Genomic DNA, 24,115 nt, shown 5'->3' on the forward strand with positions numbered 1-24,115 from the left:
CCGCCCCCCTGCACTGGCCCTGCTGGTCCTGGGGGGAGGTCCGGCGAGGCCCGTTCCCAGTCGCGTGCAACGAGCGTTCCGGCCAGCAGGGGGCAGCAGCCACGTGGGTGCCACACCCCTGAGTGGGCTCCCCAGGTGTGAGAGAGAGAGAGAGAGAGAGAGAGAGAGAGAGAGGGAGAGAGAGAGTGTGTGTGTGTGTGTGTGTGTGTGTGTGTGTGTGTGTGTGTGTGTGTGTGTGTAGGGTGGGGAACAGCAGTGAATCAGCCCTCGGGGAAGTCAGGGAACTGGCAATCAATGGCCAGGCTATAAAGCAGGATCAGATTTAGGAGGCAGCGTGTGGCGTGGGGCAAAGCCACCCTTGCCGGCCAGGTGACCTTGCGCACGGCACTGGATGCAAAATGAGTGACAAGACGGTGATAGCTAATCTTACTCGCACCCAGCTCTGTTCGGGTGCTTCGTATACACCGACTCATTTAGTCCTCAAAACCCTGGAAGTGGGTGCACTTGTGTCCCCATTTTGCAGATGGGGAAGTGGAGGCACAGAGAAGCTAAAGGTCTTTTCAAGGCCTCGCAGCTTGTGGATGCAGAACTGGATTCGGCCCTGGGTGTAATGCCCAGGAGGTGCCAGCTCCGTGACAGGTACCAACAAGGGCTTGTAGTATGAGCAGCTACTATTACTTAAATAATTAACGACTAAGGAGGGTTCCAGAAGGTGTTTCTTCACCCCTGCCTGTGCCAAGTGTCACTAATCCCCCGTCTTCCCGGCAGATTTGGGCACGTGAGTGTGGCGCACCTCCTTTTGGATCACGGAGCCGACGTCAACGCCCAGAACCGGCTGGGGACCAGCGTGCTCACTGTGGCCTCCCGGGGCGGCCACCTGGGCGTAGTGAAGCTACTCCTGGAAGCCGGCACCTGCGTGGACCCTCACGGCCCCTCGGGCGAGCCCCCGGGGACAGGGGGCAGCAGAGATGAGCTGCTGGGCATCACGGCCCTGATGGCCGCCGTGCAGCACGGGCACGAGGCCGTGGTGCGGCTGCTGCTGGAGTGGGGGGCGGACCCCAACCTCCCGGCCCGCACCGTGGGCTGGAGCCCGCTGATGCTGGCCGCCCTCGGCGGGAGGCTCGGGGCCGCCCAGCAGCTGCTGGAGAGGGGCGCCAACCCCGACCACCAGAGTGTGCTGGAGAAGACCGCCTTCGAGGTGGCCCTGGACGGCCAGCACAGGGACCTGGCCGACTGCCTGGACACGGTGACCAGCGTCAGGCCCAAGACAGGTCAGGCTGCGCGCTGCCCTCCCCCCACCATGGCTACACGGGGTGCCCCCAAACTGGTCAAAGCAGGGAGCGCCGAGGACTGCTTGGCCAGCCCTTCCAGATTTCCCCCCTGGAATGGGTCCAGCCCTGCAGGCCAGGGGTTCTGGCTGACCTGTGCCTGAGGATCATGTGGGAGCTCGTTCCTGTGCAGACCCACCCTCTGGGGAGTCTGATGTGGGAGCTCTGGGGAAGAGCCCAGAAACTTGGGGAACAAGCCCCCCCATCCCCACCCCTAACCAGCTGGCTCCGATGCAGTCAGTCAGCAAGCTTTGCCCGTAACGGGCCAGGTGGCAAATGGTTTAGGCTTTTCAGGCCCCCCTGTCTCTGTCAGAACTCCTCAGTTCTGCTAGAGAGAGCAGCCGAAGACAGGAGTAAACTAACGGGCATATCTGTGTTCTGGTAAAACTCTAAGTACAAAAACTGGTCATGAAGCAGTTGGCCGACCCTTGGTTGAGAACAGTGCACCTAAATCATCTGCTGGTCACCAAAGGCTCATTTGTGTAAGATTCAGCCCTCTTTGGAGGCTTTTTAAACCCCTGTGGGTGTGCCCTGTTTCTATTTGCTTTCTGCATTCTTGTCATTTAGAGGTGCTAATGAGCAGGCCCCAGCACCCGCGCCACAGGAGCCCCTAGTTCAGCGGGTCCAGTGGTCTGTGGCCTGCAGCACTACCCTCACGGCCTCGGTCCCTCCGTGGGAGGTGGCCTGGAGCAGCCCAGGGCCTAACGATGAGTGCGTGGGCAGTTAGGGCCCGAAGGTTAGACATTTGGAGTAAAGGATCTTCAGACAAACTGGGCACAGTGACCTTGAAGTGTCGAGACATCTAATCCCATCCAAAGAATACACAGTCCCGTCAATCAAAAGCTGCTGCGAACTTGGTAAATGCATATTAAGAGTGTATCATCTATAGATACACAGACAGACAGAACCCTACACCAAAGGTAGCAAAATGTTAATAGCTGCTAAATCTAGGTATCTGGGTAGGGGTTGGAGGGGAGCTCTTTGTTTAGATTTTGTATTATTTTTGCAACTGCCCTGTAAGTTTGAAATTATTTCAAAATAAGATGTTAAAAAAAAGAGACTGTACCATCCAATCAGAACAACTCTAAATTGAACATGTTTTAAAAGCCTATAATGACAGGAGATGGTAGAAATGAAGAGGACACCCAGACAGGGAGGAGAAAGAAATGATGTTTAGGAAAACTGAGCTGAAGCCAGGAGACCTCTTACCTTGTACAAGTTGGAAAACTGAGGCCCAGAGAAGGAAGAGGCGTGTCCGAGGTCACACAGCAGTTCTGTGCTGAGTAGTGACACTCAGAAGATGGGGGTTCAAGGGACGAGCTCCTGGATCACACACCCCTGAGTCCCCCGTTCCAGCCCTGCCGGGGGCCTCGGGGCCAGGCCAAGCCCCTGACTTCTGAGCCTGTCCCCTCATCTGTAAGCTGGGGTTAATGACGACTACCACAGGGCGGGCGAGAGCTGGGAGTGAGCCTCTGGTGCTTTACAATGTGTGGGGGCCTGAAAAAGGGGCACAGTTAGAAACAGGGTGCCAGCCTCTTAATACAAGGTTGGTTTGTGTTTTTTTTCCCTTGACACAAGGCCGGTGCTCTCCTCTGAGGGTGTTCTGCCGGCTGACCTGGCTGCAATAGGGGAGCCACCTGCCCATCTCGGGTCCCCACAGGTGCCCAGCACACCTGTCAGGCTGTCTCCCCTCAGCCTCACGGGGACCCTCTGGGGGGGCGTCTGGCCTGTTTGCAGGTGAGGGTGGCAGGCTCCGGGGGCCCTAGTGACATGCTCACGCCCTCCCAGCTGGAAGTGGATGACCCAGAACTTGAACTTTCCCGGGACTGCCCGACTGGGCCTTTTCTCCTATTTCTTCTTCCGGGAGGCACAGAGATCCCCTCAGCCAGTTTCTCGAGTGCTCACCAAGTGCCCTGTGGCAACTCAGTTCCCAGCACCCGGGGGAGGTAATTCCTTAGTTTCCCAAGTCACAGAGGCTCAGACGTGTTGGTGGGCGAGCTGGTGCAGCTGCCATCTGCCCTGCGCCCATTTCCCTTGTCTCCCGGGACGGGCTCAGAAGCTGGGTCTGCCATCTGGATGGGATCAGGGTTACACATGCTGACTCCATGTTCTCTGTGATGCTGTGTTCTCCTGCTCTGTGGCCGGGTGGCCGGGGGCAGGTGAGCTGACCCTTCAGAGCGTCAGGCTCCTTTTTCAGAAAATAGTCCCAATAAGCGCATTTACCTGGTGAGGATTCGTCAGCCCAGAGTCTGGCATGTCGGGAGCCTGCGATATTCACTTGTTCAGGGATTCTGCAGGTATTTGTTGAGCACCTGCTGGGTGCCAGGTGCCAATCTGGGCTGTCTCGGTGAGCAAATCAGACCCAGGCTCCTGCTCTCGGGGAACTTGGCCTCTGTGGGTGAAGAGAAACAAAGAGCAGAGCACACACTAAATAAATTCCAGAGCATGGTAGGTGGTAGGTAAGTTTTATGGAAGAAAGAGACGTGGGGGCAAGGTAAAGATGGTGGGCTGGGGGCAGTGGAGGCTGCGCTATGAAACGGGGCAGCCAGGTGGGCTCCTTGAGAAGGGGGATCTTAGGCGCCTGACAGTTCATGATAATTAACAGTGAATAATCGCCTCACCTCTTTTTGCAAGATGCTGGGGAGCCTCACCTGCTCCCTGCATTGGGGTCCCCTGGTCTCTCCTGTGAGTTAGCAGCAGGACAGGACACCAGGGGTCTGGAACTGTCATCTGGACACCCCTTGACCCCATCCCCACCGAGGCAGTGGGCTGCAGGTCGGAGCAGGGCCTCAGAGCTGCGCTTTGCTAAAGTGAAGCCCAGAGGAGGAAGGGACGGGACCCAGGCCCCGGGCACTAGGCACCTCCACCCAGGCCTCTTGGCGGAGAATATTGTGCTCCAGGTGGTTGCTTGGCAACCCCACCAGGACCAGCTGACCACTCTTTTCCGTCAAAGGGTCTTGGCACCAGAAGGCCCCAGCCCACAGCAGGTTTGACTCGTCAGCACTTAAAGGAATGTGGCATATTTTTAAGACGAAGGTGCAGAATTGTTTCTTAATAGTGTTTCACAGGCAGAACCAGCTGCTTGGTTGCTTGGCCGTGTCTGTGCTTCCCGTCGGGAATGCTGGAGATAGGAGGTGGCCTCTGGGGGCGGTGGCTGGTTTTATCAGTCGGGGTTCTCCAGAGAAGCAAATCCAATGGAGGCATATGCGTTAAGAAATTTAGTGTAAGAAATTGGTCACGCGGTTTTGGGGGCTGACAGGTCTGAAATCTCGGGCAGCCCGTGGGCTGGACGTCCTGGTAAGAGGTGATGTTGACATCTTGAGTCCAAAATCGGTAGTGAGTGCCGGTGGCCGGGAAACTCCAAGAGGAGGAGATGGTGGAGTCTTGAGGCCACATTTCTTCTCTTTTTAGTAACATTAGTTTTTACTCTATAGTTTTCCAGCAGGTTGGGTGAGGCATACCACATGACAGAGGGTCATCTCCTTTACTTAAGGTCGCCTGACTGTGGATGCTCTACTCCCATCTACAGAATACCTCCACGGCAACCTCCAGGCCAGGGTTTGACCAAACAGCTGGACGTACCATAACCTCGCCAAGTTGACACATAAAATTAACCATCACAGTGGTAGTTAGTGAAGATAATAGTGTGCTGGTTTGGATGTGTTATGTCCCCCCAAATGCCACATTCTTTGATGCAATCCTGTGGGGCAGGCATATTAGTGTTGATTAGGTTGGGATATTGGGATTAGGTTGTTTCCATGGAGATGTGACCCACCAACTGTGGGTGATATCTTTGATTAGATTATCTCCATGGAGGTGTGGCTCTGCCCATTCAGCGCGGGTCTTGATTAGTTTACTTGGGCTGTATAAGAGCTCAGACAGAAGGAGCTCAGAGCTACTGTAGCGCAGAAGGACATTTTGGAGACGGCCATTGAAAGCAAACTTTTCCTGACGACTTGGAGATACTAGCCCAGAGCTTGCCCTGAGAAGCTAAGCCTAGAGACATTTTGGAGAACGCCATTTTGAAACGCAACCTGGGAGCAAGCAGACACCAGCCACGTGCCTTCCCAGCTAACAGAAGTTTTCTGGACGTCAGTGGCCTTTCTCCAGTGAAGGTCCCCTACTGTTGATGCCTTACCTTGGACACTTTATATCCTTTCTCCAGTGAAGCATTAGCAAACCAGAACAAACAGCAGTTGCTCTTTGAATGGGGCCTTATAGTTTCCGAAGCGTTTTCCCATCTGTGTTATCGTGCAGTCCAGTACAGCCAGGCAAAGTGGGTTTCACCCCCATGTTAGCCACAAGGAAACTTCTGGACACACAGACCGGACTTCTGACACTCTGACCCCTGCTCAGTGCTCCTGGCACTGGACGGCAGCCTCTTCCTCGCTGCCCGAGGGGACTGATCTGCGCCATAGGTTCTCCCCCGGGTCACAGGTCTGCAGCTGCCCCCCGTGATTGGGTGGAGGCTGCAGGACCTCCCGTGTGGGGCACCCCGTAGGCTTTCCGACAGGGGAGGCACCCATAGGCCCAGGCTCCCAGGTGGGTGTTGGATGGGCAGGTGGGGAGCATGAGCCCGTGCTGGGGGCCTGGGTGCTGGCATCCATGTGGGCAGTCCCCCACAAGGAGCTCCACCTTGGCTCTGGGCAGGGCTGACTTTTGGAATCACAGTCAGGCTGCTTCTTGTTTGGGAAGGGAGGTGAAAACGAGCACTGGCTCTTCTGGGGCCGAATCCAGGACCCTCCTCTGGGCTCAGCTGCTCAGTGTCTTGGGGTCCTTCGGTTTTTGGAATTATCTCCTGGTTGTACATTGAGATTTTAAAAGAAAGGAATCATCGTTTCTTTTAAAATTTTCCTTGGGTACCCAGGTTTTTCCAAGACTGTATTTTTCCATTAGCTCTGGGGAAAGACTTCTCAAAGCGTGGGATGCCTTAAAATGATGGCTTTTTACGTCTGGGACCAGCGCAACGAGCTGCCGCTAGTTTGTGTTTTCTGGGCCAAACGACCTCCCGACATCCATCTCGGAAGTGTTTGCAGACCCTCTTTGGTAACAGGCTTCCAGAAGGGCTGCTGGATTTGTCCATTACATAGGCCTCCGATTATTTTGCTTTTGAGAAATAGGTCATTTTCTAAGCAAGAGCCTGCATTGCTACACCCTTGTGAATTTTCTGTTCCATTAAACCTTCCCGTGGTTAACTTCTTAAAATCTTTGTTTACCCAGATGAAGAGAAAAGGCGACCTGATATTTTCCATGCATTGAAAATGGGTAAGCGCTTTAGAAAATCTCTGTGGGTATTTAAGAACACACAGCCACATTCTCCCAGCCTGGTATTTGTAGTCCTTTTCATGGCCACCCAAGTATTGGAGAAAGGAAGTGGCATTTTGCCCTTTCCTAAAGCTACAGTGTCACACAGGGAAGTTGAGAGCCTGCAGCTGGCGTTCTCCCTGTCCTGCCAGATCCTGTGGCTGCCCCTGGAATGCCTCCCTGCCCCCCCGCCCACTCCGGTGTCTGCAGGACAAAGGGCTATTTAGCTTAAAATTTCTTGTCCCAATGGCGCCTCTACCTCCAGGAAGCCCTCCCTGATCCTAGTGCATGCACACTACCTTTCGTCCATCTGTCTCCTTCATCTGCTCTCCTAAGGCACCAGCGACTCTGTCTTCTGGTTAGGCTCTTTGTGCACTTGTCTCTGTCTCCATTGGCCAAGGGGTTTGAGAATGGGACCCATGTTTGTAGCCTGCACGATGCCCGCAACCCCGTGCAGAGGCAGGCTCAGGAGATGCTTGTACCATGACCCAGCTGGACGGAGACATCTACGGTGCCGGGCCCTGTGTTCACCGGGACCCCCGCTGGTGTTTGCAGGAAACTTCCAGCTCGTCAAAGAGATTGCCGACGAAGACCCCAGCCACGTGAACATGGTCAATGGGGACGGGGCGAGCCCACTGATGCTGGCTGCCGTCACAGGCCAGCTGCCTCTGGTGCAGCTGCTGGTGGAGAGGCGTGCTGACGTGGACAAGCAGGACAGTGTGCACGGCTGGACGGCCCTCATGCAGGCCACCTACCACGGGTGAGGCCGGAAGTGGCTCCAGGTGCCAGGGGCCCAAAGCCAGGGCTGCGGCGATACCCAGGGCTGGGAAGATGGGGAGGCGTGCAAACACGATTAAAGCCGCACAGGCCCATTTCCTCCTCCCCACCTTCCAGGGTTCCTCTTCCTGTTAGCCTGTCACTGAATTTGGCTAGTGGCCGTAGGGGCGTTTTATGCGACAGATAAGTTTCTGTAGGTTGATTTCAGTTGAACAGAGTGCTTGGCTCATTTGGAGTTTTCCCAGTGAGATAGTGTTCCCGATGGGAAATGAGCCGCCCGTATGTGAAGCGAGCTGATCCATTGCCCATTATGCCCATGGTCATTTTGAAACTTGGTGGCACGGCTCAAGTTACCCTCTCCCCTGGGGCCTTGGACTCCCTTCCCTGAGCACCCCGGCCAGGTGGGGGCTGTTCCCCAGCTGCAGGCCTCATCCTTGGAGTGGGGCTCAGTGAGTGAGGGGTCTGCACCTGGCCACGCAGCAGCCAGGAGCCTCGCTCCTGATGGGGACACTTCCCCTGCCCTGCTTCGGGATGATCGTGTCACTTTCTGCAGCATTGGGGAGCAGCTCGCTTTTTTTATCTGAAGAGCCTCAAACTTCTCTATCAAACAGGAGGCTTCCATGGTGGAGGGGCCCCGATTTGGGGTTGGAGGAGTGGGGCCTGCGGGCGGTCACCGTGTTCAGGGAAGTTGTGAGCAGAGCCCTCGGTTTTCACTCTGTTCCTGGGAGGAATGGCGAGGATTTAAGCAGCGGTTTGCATCCTCCCTGCCAGAGTGGGGCTGGGGGAGACGGTGACCCGGAGCAACTCTCCATGCCCCCCCAAATGTCAGCATTGCCCAGGGACAGGGCGAGACTTGTGCTCTCCACGGGTGTAACTCGGTCTCCTTCTTTCCTCCCCAGGAATAAAGAAGTCGTCAAGTACCTGCTAAATCAAGGGGCCGACGTCTCTCTTCGGGCCAAGAACGGCTACACGGCCTTTGACCTCGTGATGGTGCTCAACGACCCCGGTGGGTTGTCTCGGGTGCGAACCATGTGTCAAGCACCCGCGTGCTCGGGGTGGGAGAGCCGGATTCAGGTTCAGCTCACCCCATGGCCCTAGACAGTCGCTTCCCTCCCCAGCAGGGAGCAGGGCCTGGACTGGGGGCCCCTGAGGCTTCTTCCTGTGCCGAACTTCTAGAAGTCTCTAAGAAGGGAAGGCGAATGGGGAGTGAGTGGCTTTGCAGTTCACCCGGATCCACTAGGATGGTGTCTGTGCATCGGGCTGGAATCTCCGGGTGCCCAGGGGAAACGTAAAGTCCCCTTTGACAGGCAGCATTGGAGGTGGAATACAGACCCCACCCTTGGCTGATTCACAAGGCGGTGGCTGGAGGGCCAAGGGTGCCAGGCCAGGGATGTCATCACTCTCAGCTCGCCTCCCTTTGTCCCTGGTCGGTGCCTGACCCTCCCCTCCTGGGACTGGCCCTTCCTGGGCCCGGGGGCATCCCTCATCCAGTCCCTAAGGCAGGGCATCCCTGACCTGTCACTTCTCTTGCTACCTGGACTTTCAGCCCAGAGATAGGAGGTGCCGGGAGGCCCTCCTGACTCGCCTGGCTTTGAACTCCATGCTGGGACCCCAGCCTGCTGGCTGTGGGGAGGGGATTTTCACCTCCACAGACCCAGGTGGAGGGACACCTGCTGCCCTGCTGCTACTGATCGCTGGAGGCTGCAGGGGACAGGCGGGAAGGCCCTTTCTAATTGCCAGCAGTACCACCATCGCCAGCCCCAACCCTTCACCAATGCCCACCGCATTCCGTGTCTCCTTGCAGAGTCAGGTCCCCTGTGCAGACGAGGCAGCCAGGGAGCCCTGCCAGACATTGGGGTCCTCTGCCCTGAGTCCCCTGGTGGCACTTGGCCTAACCAATACCCCCTGCTGTGCCAGGAGCTTGCACTGTTCCGATCACTCTCCCAGACGCCCTGGCTGGAGCACACACACTGCATTACTGACAACTCCTCTCTTTCGATAGAAATTTTCTCTCTGACTCCTCCTCCTTTTCCCTACTTCCTTTCCCAGGAAAACAGTCTACTGTTTGTGGATTTTTTTTTTTTTTTAATCAATAGTTTCATTGTTTTTTAGAGCAGTTTTTAGGGTTACAGAAAAATCCAGTGGCAAATACAGAGAATTCCCATATTGCCCCTTTCTTCCTCCCACAATTTCCCATTATTAACCTCTTGCATTTGTCTGGACCATTGGTTACAATGAATGAACCAGTATTGATCTGTTATTATTAGTTAAAGTCCTCAGTTTCCTTTAGGGTCACCTCTCGGTGTTGGGCAGCTCTGTGGGTTCTGACAAATGCATAATGTCATGTACCACCATGACAGTATCTACAGAAGTGTTTCACCGCCCTAAAAATCCCCTGGCTCCACCTGTTTTTCCCCAGCCCCTGCCCTGAACCCTGGACAACCCTGGTCCTTTCTGTCTCTGTAGTTTTGCCTTTTCCAGAGCATCATGGAGTTGGAATCACACAGTGTGGATCTTTTCCTCACTGGCTGCTTTCCCTTGGCAGTCTGCACTCAAGGTTCCTCTGTGTCTTTTCGTGGCTGGATAGTGCATTTCTTTTTATCACTGAACAATTCCCTTGTGTGGATGTGCTGCAGTTTGTTCCATTCACCTATTGAAGGACACCTAGTGGATTTTTAAAGGAAGTTTTTGCCTCTAATTATGAAAGAAACACTCATTACAGAATCCATAAAGGAAAGAAAGAGAAACAGTCATTAAGAGAAAAGCATTGCTAGCAGTTTGGGGAATTTTCTTCTCAATCTTTTTTGATCTTTTTTTAACCCTAGTTGAGTTAATAATAACTAGCAACCGTTACCAGGTGCCAGCTGCTCTGAGTACCTCCCAGGAATTCCCTGCTGTCCTCAAGATACCCCGCGGAGGCTGTGGGAGTTGGCAGCGATGGCACCACCGTGGTCGTGGCAGAGGCGGCCCTGAGTGCTGCAGTCCAGGGCCAAGGCTGTGCGCTCAGACATACGGCCCCTGCCTTCCCGGGGCCCAGGACTTCTGGGTCTTTGTCCTGCCAACCTCGTTCGCCCTGTTTATAGATCAGCTGGAGGGGTGGGCACCCCGATTCTGGTGTAACACAGACCCTCGGAGTTGCGGGGCTGGGTTCTAAGGCAGAGGGGGTGGCCGGGGTCTCCTGTCCGTGGCCCAACGGTCCTACTTGCACATAAAGTGCTGCCTTTTGTGTCCATAGACACGGAACTGGTGCGCCTGCTGGCATCCGTGTGCATGCAGGTTAATCGGGACAAAGGCCGGCTCAGCCAGCAGCCACCCCTGCTCCACTTGAAGGCCAGACAGCCCGGGACCATCCCCATGCTGCCCGATGACAAGGGCGGCCTGAAGGTTTGCCTTTTCTGTCCTAAAGGGTGTGAGGGTCAGAGAGCCAGGAACATGGGGGTCGGGGCATCTTCCACGTCCTCTTAACCCCAGGCTGCTTTAGGCTTGGGGTGCAGCCAGGGAAGGAAGTGAGTTGTGGGGTGGGGACAATAGGGAATGGTGAGGACTGGGGCAAATTGGGGTGTTTGTAACCACCTAAAGGTGGCAGCTTTGCAGGAATGTAGGCCCACATTGCCCCATCTTACCATTTTTTCCAAGAAAAGCTAGAAAAACAGATTTTGATATGAAGTCACAATCCCTAAATATAGGGAATTTTAAAAAATTCTGCACAATTCAGTTCTGAGCTGGCCAAACTGAACACCTGTCCTCCCAGGTGCTCTATTGTAGCCTCTGCTGTAGCGTGTGAGAATATTTGCTGATTATAGCACTCGGGGCTCCCGTCCACTTCTTCCTGGAGACACCACAAAACAAGCTCTAGTTGTTTATTTCTAACTTCAGGCCGAATGTTTCTGTTTGGATTTTGGCCCTAGTTGTTTGAAATCAAACTTATCTTTTTCCTGGGGATAAAAAAGCAAAAATCGACAGAAAAGCTGGCCTTGTCTTGGCGCCCCCATTCCGACTGCAGGGTCAGCATTCCTCCCCTCCCCACGTGGCATATGCACATAACCCTTCATTCCTGTAGGAGCGAAACCCTCCCAGCCTCCCTTTGTGGTTATGCTGGGAACCCCTGAACTGTCGTGTTATCACAGCATTACCAGTCAGGGTTCTCCAGAAAAAAGGACCATGCAAGGTTTAAGAAGTTTATTTGAAGGAATTGGCTCCCACGATTGGGGGGCCTGGCACGTCCAGGATCTGGAGGGCAGGCCAGCGGCTGGACATTCCAGCAAAAGTTGATGTCCATATACGTAGGGGAGTCCATATCTGCAGGCTGGTGCAGTGGGGTTCTAGGACCCCCGGGGTGGGCGGGGAGGGACACCTGTCCTCTTTCCAGGTGGGGGGATCGGCTGTGGGAGCAGATGGCCCCAGCCCTGGTGTGGGCGTCCTTGCAGCCCTCCCTCGGTTAGTGGAATGGGGGAGCGGGTGTGTGTGTGAACAGCTGTGGTCAGCCAGGGGTTTGCAGTTGCCTCTGTGTCCATCTCCTGTCCCTGTCTCACCCTTGAGCAATTCAGTGCCCCTTTCTGCATCTCCATTTCTCAGACCGTGCAGTGAGGAGATGACAAATGAGTTTCACTACCACCTCTGGTCTCTTGGAAATGGGCCTGGGCAGGAAGGATTTAGGGACCAATCTCTGCGGCCCACTGAGAAAGAAGGCTGTGACTGACAGGCAGTGTCTGCTGTGGGCCCGGGAGGCGGGGGGCTGCCATGCCCTGTCGCCCCCACCCCTGGGCTGGCGGCTTCCTGGCCCACCCCCGGCTCCTCCTGGAGCCTGTTGTCAGCTCTGCGTTCCCTTGGCAGTCCTGGTGGAGCCGCATGTCCAATCGGTTCCGGAAGCTCAAGCTGATGCAGACGCTGCCCCGCGGGCTGTCCAGCAACCAACCTGTGCCCTTCTCTGGCGAGCCCGAGCCGGCCCTGGATTCCACGATGAGGGCAGCCCCCCAGGACAAGGCGAGCCGCCCCAGCCTCCCTGATGTGGCACCCCCGGCCAAGGACAGTGGTAAGAAAAGGCCCAGAGCTGTCTGAAACCCCTACCCTCTGCCCCTTGTCCTCCTTCTGGGTTCGATGTCAGAGGCGAGGTGATGGCGCGGGGGTCAGAGCCTGGTTCTGTGACAAGGAGACTTCGGCAGGGTCACGTCTGCGGTCAGCGTGGTAGGATGGGGAAACACTGGCTGGGGGCAAGAGTCCCAAGTTCCTGTCCCCTGCTCCCTGCCGAGGGGCCAGAGGCCTGCCTCTGCCTCTCTCCTGCCTTCAATGGGCAGCTTCCCTACCTATCAAATGAGATTGGTCTTGAAAGGGTCTCAAAATAGGAGTTACCTTGGGAATCGGGTAGGTGGTAAGCTCCGTGCTGCTGGAGGATTCAACAGGCTGCATGACTTTGCCCAGGCCCTGAAGGAGATTTCCACCTTGATCAGGAAGTAGATTTGAAATGATCCTTCTAAGAGTTGGACCCTCCACACCCAGGCCGGCCCCCTTGGCCCTGCCTTGGAGACAGACTATTGAGCCAGGTGCACCACAGTCTGACCCTGCCCGGCAGTGCTTTTATGGAGCAGCTGCAAACACACAAGTTAACTTTTAAATACTTTCCTTCTCTTAAGATATTGAATACCAATTATTATTAAATATTTAACCACCCCGGAGAGTTGGTTTTCCAGGATGAAGGCTGAGCCAGTCTCACCCTCAAGCTGCAGGCACATGGGGGTCATTTCAGGAAACTTCCATTTGTCTCCCAGGTCCTGGGAGCACGAGAGGAGGAAAGGAAGATACGTTATTGACCACCATGGTGAGTGTGGGGGTTTCTAAAAGCATTGCAGGTCTCCAGTGTTCTCTAGCTAATCGTTAGATAATTGCTTTACAGGGGGGCTGGGGGAGTGTGGCCTTGTGGCGGTCACGACTGGGGTCGATGATCAGAATGTGTAACAGTGCGTACAGCCCAGGCACCAAGGAATCAGCTCTAGACAGAGGCTGGCTGTAAGCCCCAGTCACCTTCTCAGAGAGGGTGACACTGGGGGTGGGGGCTCAAAGGGATGACATTGGATAGGAAGACTTGCCATTTGGGTTCTGGAGAGCCAGGGCGAGAAGAGTCAAAGAGCACAGTGTTTCCACCCTGGGAGAAACATCAGTCTCCTAAAATATAAAGGTATATCAAGATTGGGTTCAGCAATGAGTAACAGAAAGCCCCTGAACAACAGAGGCATATATAACATAGAAGTGTCATTCTCTCAAGTAAACAGAGTTTAGGTCTGGTTCAGTGATCTGTGGGGTTAGGGAGTCAGGTTCCTTCTATCTTGTTTGTCTCCCGTTCATGGCTTCTAATCCCACAGTCACCTCTTGGTCTAAGATGGCTGCCAGAGCTCTGGCCATTACATCCTTATTCCAGCCAGCAGACAAGAGGAGGAGAGAAGAGTTGGCCACAGACAGTGTCAGCTGCCTTTTAAGGAAGGTTCTTAGAAACTGCCACACATGGCTTCTGCTCATGTCTCATTGGCGAGGACACGGTTACATGCCACATCACACTCCATGAAAAGCTGGGAAAGGAAGTCTGTGTTCCAGGTGGTCTTATGCCCACCTGCAAATCAGGGGTGTCATTGCTAAGGAAGGTGTGGAAGATGAACACTGGGGGATGGTGAGCAATCTCTGACTTGGGGGATAACACCTCCATGGGTGGTTATGGTTATTAAATGAGCTCAATCTTGGAAGGTCTTAGCACAGTACGTGGCCCAGGTGAAGCTCGCCCTTATTTGCTGGGTGGCCTTGGACATGTTGCTCCACCTCTCTGGGTTTTTCTTTCCTCGTCTCTGTAACAAGATCCTCATGGGTGGGGAGCTGGACTCATGTCCCTTTGGTTCTAAGACCTTAATTGGGAGGCTGGCCAGGAGAGGGCAGCATTTGACAGGACAGCGAGCTGAGGCAGCCTCCAAAAAGGCTAATTTAGGGGACACTGCTAATAACTTGGGAGCCAACAGGTGGTCCTGACCAGGATGTCACAGGTCACGCCCTGCCCTGCCTGCCCCACCACTTCATACCATGTCATACTCAGCCCCACCTGCCCCGCCATGTCACGCCACCTCACACCACGTCATGCCCTGCCCTGTGTGCCCCACTACGTCACGCCATGTCGTATGCAGCCCTGGCTGCCCCGCCACGTCTGCCCTGCCACACCACGTCTGCCCCGCCACGCCATGTCTGCCCCGCCCCGCCACGTCTGCCACGCCATGTCTGCCCCGCCCTGCCACGTCTGCCCCGCCACACCATGCCACGCCTGCCCTGCCACACCACGTCTGCCCCGCCACGCCATGTCTGCCCCGCCATGTCTGCCCCGCCACGTCTGCCCCGCCCCGCCACGTCTGCCCCGCCACGTCTGCCCCGCCACGCCACGTCTGCCACACCACGCCACGTCTGCCCTGCCACGCCATGTCTGCCCCGCCACACCTGCCCCGCCTGCCCTGCCACACCACGTCTGCCCTGCCCTGCCATGTCTGCCCCGCCACGCCATGTCTGCCCCGCCATGTCTGCCCCGCCACGTCTGCCCCGCCCCGCCACGTCTGCCCCGCCACGTCTGCCCCGCCACGCCACGTCTGCCACACCACGCCACGTCTGCCCTGCCACGCCATGTCTGCCCCGCCACACCTGCCCCGCCTGCCCTGCCACACCACGTCTGCCCCGCCACGCCATGTCTGCCCCGCCCCGCCACGTCTGCCCCGCCACGTCTGCCCCGCCACGCCACGTCTGCCACACCACGCCACGTCTGCCCTGCCACGCCATGTCTGCCCCGCCACACCTGCCCCGCCTGCCCTGCCACACCACGTCTGCCCCGCCACGCCACGTCTGCCACACCACGCCACGTCTGCCCTGCCACGCCATGTCTGCCCCGCCACACCTGCCCCGCCTGCCCTGCCACACCACGTCTGCCCCGCCCCGCCACGTCTGCCCCGCCACGTCTGCCCCGCCACGCCACGTCTGCCACACCACGCCACGTCTGCCCTGCCACGCCATGTCTGCCCCGCCACACCTGCCCCGCCTGCCCTGCCACACCACGTCTGCCCCGCCACGCCATGTCTGCCCCGCCACGCCACGTCTGCCCCGCCCCGCCACACCTGCCCCGCCACATCACGTGAACGCTCCCCCCCACATCAATGCCACTGATAAGGGCAAGTTGGGGTCTGCATGCCAACTGTGGGAGCTTGTCCTGTTGGACATTTAATAACGTTTTCAAGTAACATTAACAATTACTTTCAATATAAAGACAGAAATGCTGTTACCGAAACTTTATGCAGAAAAATGGTTAAAAGAAAAAACATCACCCTTGATTCCACAGCCAGAGATAATCATGGTTGACATTTCGCTGTGTCTTTTGAGTATTTTTCCTGAGCATTTTGAACATCTCTGAGTAGGATCTCATGCTCAAAACAATAATCGCAGATGCTTCACCCAGCACTAAGTACCAGCCCTCTTCTAAGCACTTTACATCTATTAACTCGTTTAATCGCCCTGGCAACCCTGCTGGCTGGGTGCTCTTCTCTTTGCATATCGGGTTGAGCCCAATTTTTAACAACTCCTCCTGACCGTCTTTTCCACGTCATTAAGCCCCCTCGCCACGTCGTGCTCAATGGCTGCGCGGTCCGGCCCCTTGTCAGGGGCGTGCCAGCCTCTCCTTATCTGAGACCAGCCTGCTGGGCCTTGGGGTCTCTGGTTTTCTTTTAACAGAGCACTGATAAACGTCCTCCTGCCTCAGTTTCTCCACTTGCCTGCTTATTCCTGGGTCATGGCCTCTGAGAAAGGTCCCGGTGGTTTAGGCTCTCACCCTAGGCAACGAATACGCCCACCCAGCCAGACTGGCAGCTGTGAGGGTCCTCCTCACTGTCCAGTCTGCCCCCGCTGCAGGGTGAGGGCCCCAAGGCCCGGGAGGGGACACACCTTTTCGGGGACGCCTGCCCCCTGCTGGCCTCGGGGCTCCTGTCCTGACTCCTTGTACCTGCCGGAGAGCACTGGGGTGCCCACCCGCCCCGTGGCCGATGGCAGATGGCGGGGTTCCCGCCGAGCGGGCCCTGGCGGTCATCTTTGTGGAGAGGCTCAGGATTAGCTGTGGGATGTCCCTCCCTGCAAAGCGCCATCTGGTACCCAGCACACTGTCTTTTCTTAATTAAAGCTACCGGCTCCTCCCGGCTGGCCCCACAGTCTTCCTTGTGTGGTTTTATGCTGACCCCAAATATCACATTTCCAAATTTAAAACTAAATTACAGTTAAAAATGTCAGGCGTGGGAGGTGTGGCTGGAGGAGGGAGGAATGCGATGGGACGGAGAGGGGAGTGTTCGCAGGATGCACGGGGCCCTGGGGATGAGCCAGTCCCAGCCCCCAGCCCCTCGCCCCCTGCCCTCTTCCTCCTGAAGCCATGCCCCCCTTGAGTCATGCTGACCTCCCAGCGCTTCTGCTGAAACGTGTCCTGCTCCCCTTGCCTCCAGGCCTTTCCATAATCTCTTTCCTCTGTCTGGGATGTCCCCGCCCCGCTCCTCGGCCAGCTCGCGGGGTCCTTCGGGGCTCGGCTCAGGTGCTGCCTCCTCCAGGGTACCCTGTCTGACTGCAGCTGCGGTTGCCCCCCACGACATGCTCTCCCAGGCCCCCCACCAATTCATTGCTGGGTTGCAGGGAGGAGAGCCGTGGACTCCCCCCAGGGTGGGTGGAAGGCCAAACAGTGTTGCCATTCTCCAAGAAGCAGGAAAATCCCAGAGTCCTTGCCCAGAGCCACGAGTCCCCGGGGCTTCTCTGACCTGCAGCCTGTCTCTTCCAGCTTCGCCACGGCGCCCCGTGCACCAGGCTCCCGAGCGACCAGCTGAAGGCCGTCATCCCCCCTTTCCTGCCCCCTTCCAGCTTCGAGCCTTGGGGCTCCGGCCGGCCCCGCAGGTGCCGGGATGGGAAGGCCGACCCCGCGGAGACGACGCTGCCCCAGAGGGCCGGCAGGGCCCACGGCCTGGGCGGCGGGAGCTCGGAGCCTGTAAGTTGTCACCAGGCTTGCTTTAAACATCCCTCGCTTCTCGCGAAATCAGCAAGTGCTGCAGGCCACGGGGACCTGCCGTGGACCCCGTGTTTGCTGCTGCCTCCCAGGCTGCTGGGGACGGTCCCGATGGGCAGGCGGCTGGCACTGGGTCAGCTTCTGCAGCCAGGCCCGTGTCCTCGGCACGCCGTGGACCCATCCCCGAGGCTTCTCGCCCGCCTGCCCTCTCGAGAGGGTAATCAGCCCCTGAGGGAAGGGACACCACGGCCCCACGCGCTCGGTGGACGTGGCTGCTCCGCCTCCGTGTGGCTGGGTGGGCCCCGTCCCAGGAGGCCACCCATCTGGGGGCTGAGACACGGAGGGAGGACTCGGGCAGGGGCAGCAGAAGGGGGCATCCAGGGAACACCTGAGGGCTGATGGATGGCGCCGGGACAGGAGGCTGGAGTGGGGAGAGGGGCCCGGGGCAGGGGCTGACGGGGAGAGAGGGTGACGTCTGAGCTGGGAGCCTCAGGGCGCGGAGGCATTCTCTCCCGGTGGAGCAGGTGACGGTGCCCCGGGCAGAGGGAGTGTGCTGGGGGCCCTCACCAGTCACTCTCACTCACTCCCCGAGCAGACAGGCTGCAGCCCTGGCCCCGGGCATCCGTCGTGATCCCTACCTCAGGGGTGCCTGGGGTGGGGGCCCTGCATGAGCACCTTAGTGTTCGTTTCCTTGGGTGGGGGGGAATTGATTGTCTCCCAGCTCTGGAGACCGGAAGTCCAGATCCAGGTGTGGGCAGGGCCGGGCACCCTCTGGGACCTGTCGGTCGGCGAGGGTCCTTCCCGCCTCCTCCCACTGCGGGGGGCCCAGCCCTCCCTCTCGCGGCCGCCCCCCACCCCCAGTCACTGCCTCAGGGTCTCGTGGGTCTCCTCTCCTCAGAGCGCCCCTGCCCCTCTCCACCGGTTACACGTGATTGCACGTGGGGCGCACCCACTAGTCCAGGATAAACTTCTCTCGAGACCGTTGGCTTACATCTCCTACATGTAAAGTAACAGTTGCTCCTTTGCCACATAAAGCCATCTCCAGGTTCTGTGGATTGGGAGTGGACATATCTTTTTGGGCACCACCATTCGGCCCATTTCCACCTTGGTTTGTTTTGATCGGCCGAGTGCCTTCTCTGTGCTGGTCTGAGCGGGCACTGGGGATTGGTGGACAGCAAAGCCCCTCATGGGCCTGACAGTTCATGGGGAGTCAGACAAATAGGTCACCAAAAGGAAGGCTATACCTGCAGCTCATGTAAGGGTTGTGATGTGAGCAGACAGGTGCCGGGAGAGAGAAGAGCAGTGTGGGAGGGTCTGCCCTAGAAGGGTGGGCCGGGCTGGCCTCTGGGGCCCAAGACCAAAAGGAGGAGGAGCCAGTGGGGGACAAGGGTGAGGATAGCTCAGGGAGAGCCAAAAGCACATGCAAAGGCCCTGGGGCACAGCGGGGATCAGCTTTTCTGAGAAACACAAAGGAGGCCTGGCGTGAGCTGGAGCAGTAGGGGGCTCAGGAAAGGCTGCCTGAGGAGGTGGCAGAGCTGGAGGGGCAGGGAGAGCTGAGACACACTTCAGGAGGAGGGACCGGAAGGCGCTCAGGGCATGGGATGGTGGACAGCGGCCTGCAGCGGGCAGGGGGCCGGGCTCTGCGTCGGAGGCTGGATTTTATCCTGGATGTGCTGGGTGCCTTCCACCTTTTCCCGGGAATGGTGCAGTCAGGTTTCTTTGGAAAGCACTAGGATTGGGTGAGAGAGAAAGCAGAGTTCCGCGTGGGAAATGATGTCACCCAGAGCCAAGGGTCCAGTTGTCAGCAGGTGGAAGTGGGATCCCACCCGTTAGCAGAGTCTGAGCAGGGTACACTCCAGTCGGCAGGGATGCAGGGATGTGCTGGAGGACGCTGGCATCGGCAGGGTTGGGGCCAGTCGTACGCAAGGTCCCTCCCACTGTGGTCGAGTGAGCCCAGAAAGAGGAACAGCAAATCCTAACCGGGACACCCCCTTATTCTTGCAGGCGCCCAGCAGGCCGGTTAAATTTCCAACTCTCTCTAGAAGCCCAGCTTCTCCCACCAATTCTGGAAACTTCAACCACTCGCCTCACTCCTCGGGTGGCTCCAGTGGGGTCGGGGGCGTCAGCAGGCACGGTGGGGAGCTGCACAGCCGCTCAGGTGGGTAGTGGGCGGGTCTCAGGGCAGGTGGGAGGAGTTGCTCGGGGCTCAGCTGCACACGCCGTCCTTCTCCTTAATGTGGCGAAGGGATTTTTTGGTGGATTCCCATTCTGAGTTTCTTTTGTGTAGTTTTTTCAGGGTGGGGGTTGGGGGGAGATGGAGAGGGAGGAAATAAAGTTCATAATGCTTTATTTTCCCATAAAATTTTATTAGAAATTAAGAGAAAGCATGGTGTTTTCATGGTGTTTAAAATCTCAGAAGGTAGGTAGGAATGTAAAAGGGTACAGCCAATTGGAAAACAGGAGAGTCCTCCAAAAGTTAAACATTGAGTTTCTGGATGACCCAGCAAGTCCATTTCCAGGTGTATACGCAGGAGAAAGGAAAACACATGTCCACACAAAAACATTCACGAATGTTCATCGCAGCATTATTCGTAAGAGCTCCAGAGTAGACGCAGCCTGAATGTCCATCAGTGGAGGAGTGAATAAACAAACTGTGTGTCCACACCATGAATATTATTTGGTCAGAGAAAGGAACGCAGTCCTGAAACACTACAATGTGGTAAATCCTGGAAACGTTATACTGATGAAGGAAGCCAGTCACGAAGCACCAAATATTGTAAGATTCCATTTATGTGAATGATCCGGAAGAGACAGAAAGTGGATAAAGTAGATTATTGATTGTCCTGGATTTGGGGAATGGGACCGTTAGGGAGTGACAGCTCATGGTTGTGGGGTTTCTTTTTGGGGTGATGAAAATATTCTTAAATTGTGGTTGTGGTTGCACAACTCAGTGAAATGTAACACTTTAAGTTGGTGCATTGTATGTGTTTTGGTTTGGTAAAGCTGAGAAAATGCAGTATACCAGAAATGGACTGGCTTTTAACGATGGGGATTGTGCCAGTTTGGATATATTATGTCCCCCAAAAGCCGTATTCTTTAATGGCAATCTTGTAGGGGCAGATTGATTAATGTGACCTCTTGATTGAATGTTTCCACAGAGATTTGGCCCTGCCCATTCAGCACAGGTCTTGATTAGTTCACTGGAGTCCTTTAAAAAGAGCCATCACAGGCCCAGGCTGCTGCTGACGCTTTGAGATACTGGCCAAAAGTTTGCTCCAGAGAAGCTAAAAGAGGACAAAACGCCCCAAGAGCAGCTGAGAGAGGAGCTGAAACACAACCCAGGACCAGCAGATGCCAGCCACATGCCTTCTCGGCTGCCAGATGTGTTCCAGATGCCATCATCCTTTCTTCAGTGAAGGTACCCTATTGTTGATACCTTAGTGTGGACACTTTTATGGACTTAGGCTGTAAATTTGTGACCTAATAAATCCCCTTTATAAAAGCCAGTCTGTTTCTGGTATTTTGCATAACAGCGGCATTAGCAAACCGGAACAGGGATTTATTAGTTTACAAGTTTCTAAGGCCATGAAAATATCCAAATTAAGGCATCAGCAGGACGATACCGCCTCTGAAGACTTGTTACCGGCTAGCTGGGGCTCCTCTGTCACGTGGGAAGGCACATGGCGAACTCTGCTGGTCCTTCTCTCCTGGGTTGTTGCTTCCAGCTTCTAGTGTCATTGGCTCCCTCTCTCAGCTTCTGTGGGGCTTTTTCCATGAACTTCTCTGGGTTTTCTGTGTATCCTTTATCCTCTTATAAAGGACTCCAGTAAAAGAGTCCTTTATGAGGTCGCATCATGAGGCGAGCCACATCTCAACTGAGATAATCTAGTCAAAAGGTCCCACCCACATAGGCCTGTACCTGCAGGAATGGATTAAAAGATCACGGCCTTTTCTAGGGTACGTGCAACTTCAGACTACCACAGTGTGGAGGGTGAATGGTATCTCAACAAAGTGGTTACCTCTCAGAAATCCTGGAAGGGAAAGCCTTGGAGAGCTTCTCATCGATCCCCTTCATTGAAAAGATGAGGAAACTGAAGCCCAGAGCAGGCAAGAGATTTGCTCAGGGTCGCACAGCAAGTTGGTGACACTCAGGCCTCAAACAGGCAGGCCCTGCAGTTACGTTGGGGCTTACGGCACACTGCCTAGTCTCCCTGGTTAACGAGTTAACCCCTGCTTTATGCCGCTGCATAAGGAATGCATTCTGCTTCTGGTGGAAAAAAAGCCTTGGGACCAGGTAAGCCTTAAGACCCAAACCAGAAAGATACAATCTCATCTCCTGGGAGTCGTCATTACCATTTTGGTATATACCTTTGCAATGTATTTCTCTGCATATTATAGATATTTTTAAAAGTAAATATTAACTTATTGAGTGCTTTATAATCCCAGACATGGCTCTAAGCCCCAGACCTGTGATGTCATCATCTCTGCTTTGCAGATGAGCAAACCCGGGCTCAGGAGAGGCCAGTGGCTCACCCCAGGTCACACATCCGTTTCGGGCAGAGCCAGGACATGCCCAGGCCGCTGGCTCAGAGCGGCTCTTGTGGCCCCACACCTCACTGAGCTCTGGACTGGGCTGTAGCCTGCCACCTTCTCTTCCCATGTCACTATCTTGGGAACCCCTTTCCATGTTGCTACACATGCTTCTGCAGCATCTCTTTAGTAACCGAACGGTGTCCATCCATGTCTGCAGTCACAGTTTATTTCACCAGTCCCCTTGTGCTGAACACAAAGCTGTTTGTAGGTTTTTGCTCTTACAGGTAATGCTGCGTTAGGTAGAACCCTCGTTCTTCCACATCTGCCTACCTGGTCAAGGGATTAACATAAGTTCCTGGAAGGGGGATGGCTGAGGCAGTGGGTTTGCCTGTTTGGGAGGCTCCTGGTGCAGTCTGCCCTCCGGAACTGCTCTGTTTGCTTGTGTAAAATATCCTGGCAGCACCTGGCACGTGGTCAGTGCCTAGTAAATGTTCGTTGTTAGCGCCAAATTCTCCTGTGGGCAGCCCAGGCCTGGAGCCACGCAGGGAGGGGTGTCCAGGAATCGGGGTCCCACCACACCATGTCCCCATTGCAGCTGTCCCCATTTCTGTCTCCCCAGGTGGCGGCATAGACAGTGTCTTGTCGCAGATTGCTGCACAGAGGAAAAAAGCCGCCGGACTGTCTGAGCAGAAGCCAGGCCGCCGGTCGAGCCCCGTGGGTCCGGCACCTGCAGCCAGCCCACCTGAGCTCCCCGGCCCCCCGGCAGGCAGCAGCGTTCCTGGTGGCCAGGTGCGTGGTCTGTGGCTCTTTGCCCCTCACCTGGCCAGGTGCAGGGGAGGCGGGTAGGGGCACCGTCGTTGTGCTGGGCCAGGGCCGGGGGAGGCCCCTCCCGACCTGCCACCTTCACTTTCCCAGTGCTCACAACTCAGCTGCCCTGCAGGGCTGTGTTTCCTGCCAGCCAGTGGCCATTGGGTGGAGGGGCCCAGGGGACCCCCGATGTTCAGCCGTGGGCATCATCCAGCCGCGAGTCGTGCATGTGTTCGTTGATGAGGGTGAAGGGGTTGGGGCAGGGCCTGAGAGCAGGCTTCCCCGGGCTCCCACCCCAGCCCCAAAGGCTGCAGCCTTTGGAAGGGTGCCTGGCCCCTGGTGGGCCCATAGTGGTGTCAGCTGCTGTCATCATTACTACAGCATCACTGATTCATTGCATGTGTCTCTGAGCATCTGCTCATGTGCACAGCAAGGATCGAGCTGCAAATCAGGAAATTTGGGGACCTCTCTCAGGAACTCAGTCAAGGGGAGATGTTGTGTGGACACACATGCCACTCCTGGGTGTGTCGGGGGCTGTCCTGGAGAAGTGAGGATGCTCTGGGGGCCCAGGTGGGGGCCCCTACCCAGGCTTGAGGGCATCAGTGACATCCAAACAGGGAGTCAGGAGGAACAGCCACACGTGGGGACAGGGGTGGGGCAAGGGGCGGGGGCTCTCCCAGGGCTGGGGAGCAGCGGGTGCAAAGCCCAGAGGCGGGGGCATGGAATGGGGTGGGGTGGGGGATGCCGAAGGAGGGTGGGGGGTCAGAGCAGAGCCGCAGCCTCACCTGAGGGCACCCCCACTCTTTTGTGGTCATCGCTTCCTTAATGCCTGTGGGGTTTGCAAAGGATGAGAAACTCCGAATGCCTCCCTAGCAGGGGAGTCTCCTAGTGCCCTTGGACTCTGCCCCCTCCACCTCCTGAGCCCCCTCTTCCGGGTCGGCGTTCCGCGGGGTCTTGGAGTGAGCCCCCGGAGTGCAGTTTCCTAGTCCTGAGTGTGAGCAGCTCCCCGACCCGTCTCCCGACTTGGTGGTCCCCGAGGAGCCCTTTTAGTGCAGCGTATCCCATTTCCTCCCTGAGAGGACCCCAGTCCGGGAAGATCCCTACCCTTCATCATATTTTCTGGGTGGCTTCAGCTTTCTCCCTGAGAAATGTTAGCTCTCCAGAAAGCCCCACCCCTAACCCTTTGCCCACCACAGAAGGACCTCCAGCAGCTTCTGCGTCGATGGGTGTGTGAGCAGAAGGCTTTATTTTCCACCCAACTACATGCCCCTTCCTGGTTCTCAAAGTCCCTTAGGCAATAGGACCTACATTATTAGGTTCCTTT

The 24,115-nt window shown here is 56.3% G+C and overlaps 1 protein-coding gene across 8 annotated transcripts in view; it reads left to right on the plus strand.

Annotated features, from left to right (window-relative positions):
- The window catches only part of ANKS6 (ankyrin repeat and sterile alpha motif domain containing 6), a 65,917-nt gene that overhangs the window by 18,948 nt on the left and 22,854 nt on the right, over positions 1 to 24,115 (plus strand). For 6 of the 8 annotated variants that reach the window (XR_005210662.1, XM_037797633.1, XM_037797634.1 and 3 more), the window contains exons 2-11: positions 769 to 1,271; positions 6,549 to 6,593; positions 7,188 to 7,392; positions 8,309 to 8,415; positions 10,645 to 10,793; positions 12,243 to 12,441; positions 13,175 to 13,224; positions 17,230 to 17,433; positions 19,456 to 19,609; positions 22,604 to 22,773. Coding sequence is in view for 7 of the 8 variants with exons in the window: in XM_037797633.1 (XP_037653561.1) it covers positions 769 to 1,271; positions 6,549 to 6,593; positions 7,188 to 7,392; positions 8,309 to 8,415; positions 10,645 to 10,793; positions 12,243 to 12,441; positions 13,175 to 13,224; positions 17,230 to 17,433; positions 19,456 to 19,609; positions 22,604 to 22,773 (1,786 nt within the window). In the remaining variant the exon portion in view is untranslated. Of the gene's footprint in view, positions 1 to 297; positions 640 to 768; positions 1,272 to 6,548; positions 6,594 to 7,187; positions 7,393 to 8,308; positions 8,416 to 10,644; positions 10,794 to 12,242; positions 12,442 to 13,174; positions 13,225 to 17,229; positions 17,434 to 19,455; positions 19,610 to 22,603; positions 22,774 to 24,115 lie in introns of those variants that run through there. The other 2 variants (XM_037797637.1, XM_037797635.1) reach the window with 2 other exon arrangements.

The sequence above is a fragment of the Choloepus didactylus genome, chromosome 10 (genome assembly GCF_015220235.1).
Source record: "Choloepus didactylus isolate mChoDid1 chromosome 10, mChoDid1.pri, whole genome shotgun sequence".
NCBI classification, from domain to species: domain Eukaryota; kingdom Metazoa; phylum Chordata; class Mammalia; order Pilosa; family Megalonychidae; genus Choloepus; species Choloepus didactylus.